This window comes from Mirounga angustirostris, unplaced genomic scaffold (assembly GCF_029215605.1).
Source record: "Mirounga angustirostris isolate CCGP_5_RB_7025 unplaced genomic scaffold, mMirAng1.0.hap1 SCAF_2, whole genome shotgun sequence".
Taxonomy (NCBI): domain Eukaryota; kingdom Metazoa; phylum Chordata; class Mammalia; order Carnivora; family Phocidae; genus Mirounga; species Mirounga angustirostris.
In genome coordinates, this window is record NW_026991710.1 from 165,233,443 (window position 1) to 165,243,610 (window position 10,168).

The 10,168-nt window shown below is 38.6% G+C and overlaps 1 protein-coding gene across 1 annotated transcript in view; it reads left to right on the top strand.

Moving 5' to 3' along the window:
* Positions 1 to 7,325, top strand: part of ZMAT4 (zinc finger matrin-type 4) — a 357,602-nt gene extending 350,277 nt beyond the window's left edge. Inside the window, exon 7 of the mRNA XM_064583810.1 lies at positions 4,371 to 7,325. Coding sequence (XP_064439880.1) covers positions 4,371 to 4,386 — 16 coding nt within the window. The 3' untranslated portion in view covers positions 4,387 to 7,325. The remainder of the gene's footprint in view (positions 1 to 4,370) is intronic.
* Positions 7,326 to 10,168: the final 2,843 nt, after the last annotated feature.

Consider the following 10,168-nt stretch of genomic DNA (forward strand, 5'->3'; position numbering starts at 1 on the left):
AAGCACATGGGAGCATGGCAGTTTCAACAACCTCAAGTGACTCTCTGTGATGGGAGTTAAGTGTGAAACAGGGATCACTGACAAAAAGATGGAGCTGGAGGAGAAGACGGTGGTCTCATCACAAATGACCTTTGTATATTACATTTTTTTCCAGTAGGTGGTGGGAACCCAGTGAAGCACTACAATACCAGTGTGATGATGCAGCAGAGCTGGTTGCAAAGATGCCAGAGAGAAGCCAAGTGGCATGTCAAGGGCCTGGAATCGGGCATGGGCCTGGGGTGCAGAGGACATGACTCATTTCAGAATGAAATAGGAGGCCAATAAGACTTGTGGCTGGCTGGTTATGGGATGGAGGAGAAAAAGAAACAAGCCTGGGAAAACACTGAATTTCTGCCTTGAGCTCTTATTTGTTGGGTTAGGTAATGCAGGAAAAGAAAGAATAGAAATTAGAAGCTTGAGGGCGCCTGGGTGGCTCAGTTGGTTAAGCTACTGCCTTCGGCTCAGGTCATGATCCTAGAGTCCCTGGATCGAGTCCCGCATCGGGTTCCCTGCTCGGCAGGGAGTCTGCTTCTCCCTCTGACCCTCCCCCCTCTCATGTACTCGCTCTCTCTCATTCTCTCTCTCTCAAATAAATAAATAAAATCTTTAAAAAAAAAAAAGAAATTAGAAGCTTGATTTGGGAAATCTAGTTTAATTTGGGTTATCTGTGTCCTATGGTAATAAACTGAGCAAAGATGACAAGTCCTTGGATATCACTCATGGCACATCTCCGGCAGTAGATTGAACACATTTGAAGTCATGACTGTTCAGCAGCATGTGTGTGGAAAGTGTCTAGAACATAGCTCCTCATCCAACAAACCTAACACATTCTGGCCACATTATTTCATAGAGGCCATGGTCCATGATTTCGTTTCTCTTGTCCCTGTTAACTTGCTCTCTGGGTTTCAGACACCAGGTTTCATCACGGCTGAGGATATCCTGCTTTGTTTTTTAATTGGCTTATTGAACAGTTTAAATTCAGTGCGGGACAAACACATCAATTTTTCTCCAGCAGCCATCTCCAAACACACTGGTCAAAACATATTCCCCACCCTTCCCCCCAACCTTGATAACATCTCAGGAAGACTGCATACATTTCTGGTGATTTTCCATGGTGAAAACAGTTCAATCTTGGTTATGAAGACTCCTTTTTAGGTAAAAAGAATGAGATCTTGCCATTTGTGACAATATGGGTAGACCTAGAAGGTATTGCTAAGTGAAATAAGTCTGAAAGAAAAAAACAAATACCATATGATTTCATTTATATGTGGAATCTAAAAAACAAATAATTTTTTTTTTAAAGCAGAAACAGAGTCATAAATAGAACAAACTGGTGGTTGCCAGAAGGGAGGATGGTGGGGGGATGTGCAAAATGGGTGACGGGGAGTGGGAGGTACAGGCTTCCAGGTATGGAATGAATAAGTCACAGGGATGAAAGGTAGAGCGTAGTGAATCTAGTCAATGGTGTCATAATAGTCTTGTATGGTGACAGATGGCAGCTACACTTGTGGTGAGCACAGCATGTGTAGAGTTGTTGAATCCCTAGGTTGTACACCTGAAGCTAACATAACACTGTGTGTCAGCTGTACTTCAATTACAAAAAAAAAAAGAAGAAGAAGAAGTCCTTACCAGTGTACATAAGACTATACCTCATGCCCAGTTCGGAGCACCACCCTCTCTGAAACTTCCAGGTCTGAATGGGCAAAAGGACAGCTAGTACGAAGAGAAGCCTTTTAACTTAACTGGTCCTGCAAATGTGCTTCTCATTCAGCTTGCGGTCTCGGAATGCAGACCTACCCTGCAAGGCCATTAAGTCTCTGTCTGGGAAGAGCTCCTACAGGGGCTGGAGCTCACAGTCACAGGGAGCCCCCTAGTTCATGGACATGGACATTTCTCTCTTTGGAAAACAGAAGGTACCCCTTCCAAATTGCTGTAAGTTTTTCTAACTGCATTTCAAGACCCAAAGAAAAGTACCTAGTGATCTTCAGTAACATTTATTTTAAGTGAAGTGGCAGCTATGTTGTATCATTTTTATGATGATATATGTCAAAAATAAAGTGAGCTCTATGAGGGTGTTTGTACATATATAATGCAGTTGAAAATCTCTTCAAATTGAATTAAATTTCAGACTCTGAGAACAGAGACTGTCCCTCACCACAAATGGAAACTGTATAATGAATTCTTTTTTCCCTATGCCTTTCTTCAATTTTCTATTTAAAGAAATTTCTGAAAATACATGAATTATGCAGCTTATCTCTCAGATGAAAAAGAATGTTCTTCTTGGATTGGATGGCTGCATACCTATTAATAGCAGTAAAATTTTCCATGTTCTTTTGTATCAAATGGGATGCTGACTAAAATATGAAGGAGCCTTTTCAGCAATAATAAGAGTAACGGATGAATAATTATAAAAGCTATATGGAATTGAAAGACATTTTAATTTGTCATTACTTCTGTGTTCAGAAAGGATCTGAATAATCATTCTGACTATAAAAAGGACGAGTGTGATATTTTTGCTCATTATGGGATTAAGTTCTTAATATACCACTTTTACTATAAGTTAAAGAAAAAACAAACCTCATTTAGTTTCCTCTAATGATGTAATCATAACTGAAGACTGCTCAGCTGCGTGTGTGTTTGGTCCTGTCACTGCTATAGGAGATATGACACTTTAAACTCACTTTAATTTGAAAAGTGTTGATCTTTGCAATTTATAAAAATAAAATTATACTTGTTTGCTTCTTGAGAACTTTCAACCTTTATGTCACATTAACACACGAAAATAACAAGGACTGTAGAATTTCCTCAGGTCATGACCGGATGGAGCAGAAACCGAATATGGGATTCCAAAACAGGATTTTTCTTTTTATAACAACCATTTAAAAGTGGCTGTGCTTATCAGGGTCATTCAAAGGCAAAATTCCAAAGCAATTCTTTTTAACCTAGAAATGCATATAGTTTCCATTTTCTTTTGGTCTGCATTATACAACAACAGTCAAACTCTTATCTGCATCCTAAGAATATTCTGTGACAGCACTTATTTTGGAAAATAAAATTTTAAGATATGCTGTGTGCTTCTAGGTGAGTGATAGAGTTTTCCTTTGTAGCTTGTGAACTTTCATTTACCAGATTTCCACTACGATATTTAGCTCTTAGTGATGAAGGATAGGAGAATCTATGTGAGGATTCTAACCTGCTCCTGCACTTTTGCTTCCCCCCCTTCTAAAAATATAGCTTTAAGGATAATTGTCAACTATGAGCTGAGACTGTTTTGGTAGCCTCACATGCAGCTAGAGGACATGTTCTATTCTGTGACAGAAATTCCCTGCACGGAATGTCAACAGGCCTTTTGACTCTCATCTTTCCCAGGGCTCAGCCCCCACCCCTAAGCAGCTGTGTGAACATGTGCCATTCACTTAGCCAATTTAAGCCTCAGTGTTCTCACTGTTAAAATGGGAAGAAATGACATCCAAATTAAAGGTGGTTGTGGGGATTCAATTATAAGTAAAATAATATGCAGTTCTTGACACATAGTAGGCATGCAATAAATGGTAGTATCTTCTTACCTTAAAGAAAAACAAAACCAAAAACTTTAAGAATTAGTTACCTATTTAGTTTTAATCAATACTTTCTGAGAGTAAAGCCAGAAAATATTTTTCCCATTTCTCTAACAAGGAGAATTCTGAATGAATTGAGAATGTTGTTTATAACAATAATCTGAAATCTAAATGCTATAATGTTGTTCTTCTTCCCACCAAGAGGGTTCTACAAGTCATTATATCTGAAACTTAAGGATGGGTATATGCAGTCCACCGTAAATAAAAACCAATTTGTCATTTTCATCTTAAGAACTTTCAGAATGAATTTAGTGTCTGGTATGACAGGATTGAGACATATATTTTCTTGTACATACATAGAGATGGCATTGATAATTGAGTTATTATATTTACAGGTTACTTAGAATGTAAAAGATTCATCATATAAATTCAGCTTTACTTTTTTTTTTTAAAGATTTTATTTATGTATTTGACAGAGAAAGACACAGCGAGAGAGGGAACACAAGCAGGAGGAGTGGGAGAGGGAGAAGCAGGCTTCCCGCTGAGCAGGGAGCCCGATGTGGGACTCGATCCCAGGACCCTGGGATCATGACCTGAGCCGAAGGCAGACGCTTAATGACTGAGACACCCAGGCGCCCCTGGCTTTACTTTAATTTGATGACTAAAGTGATGTGGGGGGAGACTGAAAGAGAGAGAGGGGGAAGGAAAGAGAGAGGAGGGTTGGAATATGTAATTATGAAAAAAGGTAAGACTGTGTTCCCTTCTGTCTTATAGCCTGAAGAATAAGTAGTGAAAACATCAATCAAGAGATGAGAAAAAAAATGTCAGGATTTCTCTCCGTGGAGAATTGCTTATCAACCACCAGAGGAGGATTCTTCTTTGAACAATGAACATTTCTTATGAGGATTCACAGATTAACATATGACTAATCTTAGTTTTGGAGAGTGAATGAGCTTTCTTTCTTTCTTTCTTTCTTTCTTTTAATTTTGTGGTAAGTTATGATATTTGGATGGATTTTTTTAATTCTTTCCTGATGATCTATTTAGCACATATTCTAAATTATAATCCTACAGCAAACAGGGAGAACATCATTCAGACTTAAAGACAGTGGGAAGATCTAAATTTTCAATTTATCCTAGATTTCTTCAACATATAATTATTCCCTTAAATCCTTGATGATTGAGATGTAAAGCACCTTTATCAAGAAATACACATTATTTTTTCATCATGCTGAACACGATTGGTGGCAACATGCACGGAACCAGAACGAGTCACTACCAGTAGAAGATATATAATGGATACAAATACTACTCCTTCATTTCACCTTCAGAATTGTGAGCGAGTTTGCCATCTGAATGACAAGAATAAAGAGGGTGAATAAAGGAAGAAGCCCATCCTTTTTTTCTGATCACTCAAAGAACAGTTTCTCAAGGTTAAGCCAAGTCCTCTTTGCAAGCTGCCAAAATAATAGCTTAGGAAAAGAATTAGTTTGCCTGCATGATGATCCTCTTAGGCAAAAATGTCTTCACAGTAGTTGACCTTGATGAAATGTTTTCCCAAAGGCATCCAAGAGAAGAATTGCAAACCCCCGAGTGAGAGGGAAATAAAAGAATATTTCTTATGAATTTGGCCTGAACTGTGGGCTTTGATGTGGGGTGCTGAGGATTTGAGAAGAACTGAGTAAGTTCTGAAGAAATGACAGCCTTGGGTATGGAGAGTCCCCTCTATTCCCCTGTTCCTCACTGAAGTCCTTTTGCTGAGCCAAGTTTCAGTCACTTTGGAAAGAACACCACTGGCCAGTATGACAGACTGGAAAACTGTTCCTCTCTGATGGGGAATGCCTCTGAGTGTAAAGCTTTCTCTGGGTTCAAGTCTTCGCGGTGATTGGATCTGGTGTGTGCAGAGCCAGACATTTACCTCCTCTTCACACTGTTTTTCAGTGCTCTGCCTGCTGTTGCTCTTTGTACATTGTGACCACAGGCAATTGATCTCCTGGTGTCCGGATTTTCTGGACGTCCCTTGTTTTTCCACAGAGAGCTGAGGTGGTTACAACTCAGTGAGCAATAAATGAAATGACTTAGAAATGCACAGTGTTGTTATGAAGGTGTTTGGAATCTGGCACCACTCTCTTGAGGGGGCCCACTCAGGAGGGACCAGGGCTGCTAGCTTCTGCGCCGACAGAGAGACGTGGCTGCAGCAGCCACGTTCTGTCCCGTGGGAAGGAAGGGGGGTTTGATGGCAAGCAATCTGTCTTGCTGTTTTGGAAAGCACACAACAGAGCTACAAACCTGCAATGATGACTTTTCTTCCAATGTGTGAAATAATGCTTTATTTGTCAAATCCGCTGTAAAATAAGCACTGTCCAAGTATAAAAACAAATGAAAAAAACCCCCAAAACAAAAACAAACACAAACACAAAAAAACTTTGTTTCTGTTTGTGTTTAGTGAGTGAGCTCATACTCTCAAGTGTTTTGTTTTGTTTCGTTTTTTAATAACCTGATATAGTTGAGCCTGTGAACATAGATCTCTTTTGCTTTACAGAGAGGCTATGCCAAACCCTTTACAGATAAGCTTCCAGGTATAATAATCAAATCATTTCAGAATTCCTCATCTAAATACCGTTGCTCCTTGGCAACCTGCCAAGTGAAAGTGAATATCCTGCCAGAGATTTTGCTTGTTTGTTTTCAAATTTCTTTTTTTATTTTTGCATAAATAAGGGAAATGATTGTTCCAATGTACCACGGAGTTGACATATTAAGTCTTAAACAAGAAGAGCCAATGAATGTTATTTATATTTGGGGAAGTCTTAGATGGAGACACCTTTGCTCAGAAAGCTAGCTGTTTGTTCTGTTCTTATTTATTAGTAGTAGCAATAGTAGTATTAGTATGGTTATATTTGTTTAATTAGATCATGTCTTATGTTCCAATTCATTATGGAACCAATGGAAGTGAGATGTAAGGTAAGTGTTTTCAAATAGCCAAATTAATTCTGGCATAGAGGAACAGACCCATGGGACCTGGCCGTGGTGGAGCTGCTCAGGCAGGGCCACCTGATGACAGCAGAGACTCCCAGAGAGATAAGAATGAGTCCTGGGATTTCCCATAAAACCTCAGTTCAAGGGACCTAGGGGGGAACCCTATCTATTTGAAAGAAACTATCCAAATTATCAATATATAAAGTATTTTCACTGTTCCAGAGTACTTGGAGTCATGGCAACTAAAGTAACCAACTACTGACGTTTGAAGTTTTGCTCCAATGAGGGAAAAATGACACAAAATTAATATAAGCAGAAGCCTAATGGCATCCTTATATTAGAATATTTTTTTTTCTTTGTATTTAAAAGGTTACTTGCTAAGTGGTTGAAATCATCTGCGTCTTCGTATACAGACAAAATACTCCTACAGACCTGGTCATGCAACTCGCTTAACTTTTCAAAAAGTTTTTCTTCTTCAAGTAAGAGGTAAGCTTCTGGCCAGCACCAGCACCAGTGGCCACGAATGCCATGGGAGTGAAACCCAAATTAATGAGTTTTCATTATATATCAACTCCGCAGCCCAGTGCACTAACAAATACCATCATAAAACAATCTGCTAAGTAGAGAGGACCACAGTGATCTCTTTTGCTGATAAAAATAGTAATAAAACTCTAATCTGCAATTGCTTGAGCACAAAGACCAATATAGGATTTGTTTTTCATTTGCCTCTTAGATGACATATAATGTAAATAGGAACTGCAAGAGTCTTTATACCTTTCTACTGAATTGAGTTAATTAGACTGTTCAGACCAAGAGAAGAAGAATATGAGACAGATGAAAAATGCTAATACTCCCAGAGGCAAACTTGAGCCTGGGGTGGGAGGGAGGGGCTGTGGCCACACCTCTTCCAAAGCTGATCTTTGAGTGAACTGTTACTGACGACAAGTCACTGTGAGCACAGCATATTCAAACTCCAATAACAAACTTTCTATACTGTCAGAAATAACCGCCCTCTCTACATTCCATCCAAGCTAAATATTCATTGATTGTTTGACCAGCTTGTACAAAGAATTGATTGCTGTTCTTTTGTGACCAGAATGAGAAGGGTTTGATCAACATATTACTATGGGGACAGATTGTTTTTTCTTTTTTTGGCTTCTTACCTAGTTTATTCATACTAAAGTCATGCTAAACTACCTCATAGGTTTGTGGTGTGGATTAGCTAATTAATAAACGTCAAGTGCTTAAAAATACAAATCTCTATACAAATGTTGCCTTAGTTGGCTTTCTAGTTTAAGATATGCATGTCAAATTATATATTTCATTGTAATATTCATGTTGGTAAATTTGTCTTTAAATTTAATATGCAAATATCTTGATGTAAAAGGAAACTCTGAGAGCCCCAGCATGGACTCAAACTCAAGTGTGGCAAATGTAGCACCTAAGGAAACAAAAAGCACCTAGAAGCCAAAACCAAAATATTTTCTTAAGCAGATTTTAAAGCAGGCCTTCTCCAAGGTTGGGGGTGGGGGCGGTCAACACTGGTTTTAAAGAGTGTATTAAGTAATTTTGTATTATGATAGTTAAAATGCAACCATTATCAGTGACTTATATGTAAAAATTAATTAGAGTGGGTTTAAGGTTATGCTTATGATAACATGTTGAGTAAAACATAGAGGGAGGAGTCATAACTAGTCCACATGTTTCTGAATACCTAAAGAGAGTTTGTTCGGATGGATATCTGCTTTGATTTGTATCTTCCTAGAAAAACTCTGAACACGGTCTTTTTGAAAGGGTACAGCCTAAACAGAAAGGAAGGGAGTTAATATCTCACCGTTTCTGTTTCTTAGTAACATCATCTGCAGGGTCTACGGAAACTATTTAAAAACTAACTTTACTGCGGTTCTACTTTGTTGCCATTTTTCTCCTGTATGATTAATTACTCCTTAGCCACTATTCTGAGGAGCAGTTTTATTTGCTAATTTCAAATGTCTCAACTTAATTAGCAATTCATTCTGACCTTTAAAAACCACATTGTATAATCTTCAAATTATATGAGTGAAGGAAAAAAAAAATCCTATTTTACCTGTCCCCCCGACCTTCAACTATCACTGACAGGTTACATTGTCTCTGAAGAACAGTCTAACTATTATTATGTGTCAAATGTTGACATCCTCTGTGGTTGTTTGAAGTCCAGCTCAAATTGCCTCATTGCACACGTGGGCACTAGGCTCTGCAGAGGCTGTTTCAACTTCAGAATGTTTAAGTAATGTACAAATGTAGGACATTTGGCTGCTAAATTTATTCCTTTTTTTAATTAAAGAAATAAAAGTGAAATTGATACGCACAATAATGAATTGCGTCTTGCATCCTTGCTATTTTCTTAGCACATTTTCTACTCGATTTGTTACTCTTCAAATGATTAAGAGTCTGACTGTCAGACTACCAGTGATGGTAAGGTAAGGTTTCTTGTGGTGGTCAACTTAGTGACCACATATTCTGCTTTGAAATCAAATGTTTTACTGTATATTTTATATTTCTTGAAGTTGTCTTCACAGCTAAGAGTAAGGGTTAATCAGTGTGCATAACAACATTAGTGTTAATCATTTTATTCTTTTCTTTTCTTTTTTTTTTAAAGATTTTTTATTTATTTATCTGAGAGAGAGAATGGGAGACAGAGAGCATGAGAGGGGGAGGATCAGAGGGAGAAGCGGACTCCCCGCCGAGCAGGGAGCCCGATGCGGGACTCGATCCCAGGACTCCAGGATCATGACCTGAGCCGAAGGCAGTCGCTTAACCAACTGAGCCACCCAGGCGCCCAGTGTTAATCATTTTATTACTGAGAGTCCAAAGAGTCGCCATGTTGGGTCAACCCCATGTCCTATCAGTCCACTAATCTGGCTGTAAATCGTCTCCAAGAAGTTCAGAATGGGAGGATGGGATTAGCCTCCCTAATATTAGTTCCAAGGAAATTATTAATGTTGCATATGTATAATAAGCAAGGTAGTAGGGATCTTCCTCTATTTTATAAAAATATAATCTCCTCGGTTGAGCGTGAGAAGAATGGAATGAATGGCAGTCATCACGGAAGGAAGGCAATCTACAGAGCTCTTATTCTAGACAGAACTGTCAGAACATCAGAGAGCACACCTTGAAGAGAAAAGATAATCTCTGTCCTCTACGCGTCCAGTTGGCTTCCGGAACAAGAATAAGTGGTTCAAGTTTTCCCTCCTTTCTTCTGAATTAATTCTTCTTGTCACTAATTAGATTGACTCTGTGGCTGTCATGTTGATTGGCCATAAGGAGCACATATTCAGAACTTTGGAGTGGCTTGTGCTTTTCTCCACCACTCTTTTGCTCAGTTAGAACTTGCTGCTATTTTTAAAAAGTGATTAGTAACAGGAAAATATAGTCAGTATAAGGAGAATATTTGCCATTTCATCAAGTTTCTACTTTTGACTAGTTACCTTTTTTAAAGCCTCTGTCTTCATTATCCTCTTCTTTACCACTTAATTTAAGGCCAAGTAGAAGCCCATCTCCTACCTCTTTATATAAGCTACCATTTCTCTGTGTCCTTTGGGTGTAGAGAGTTTAATT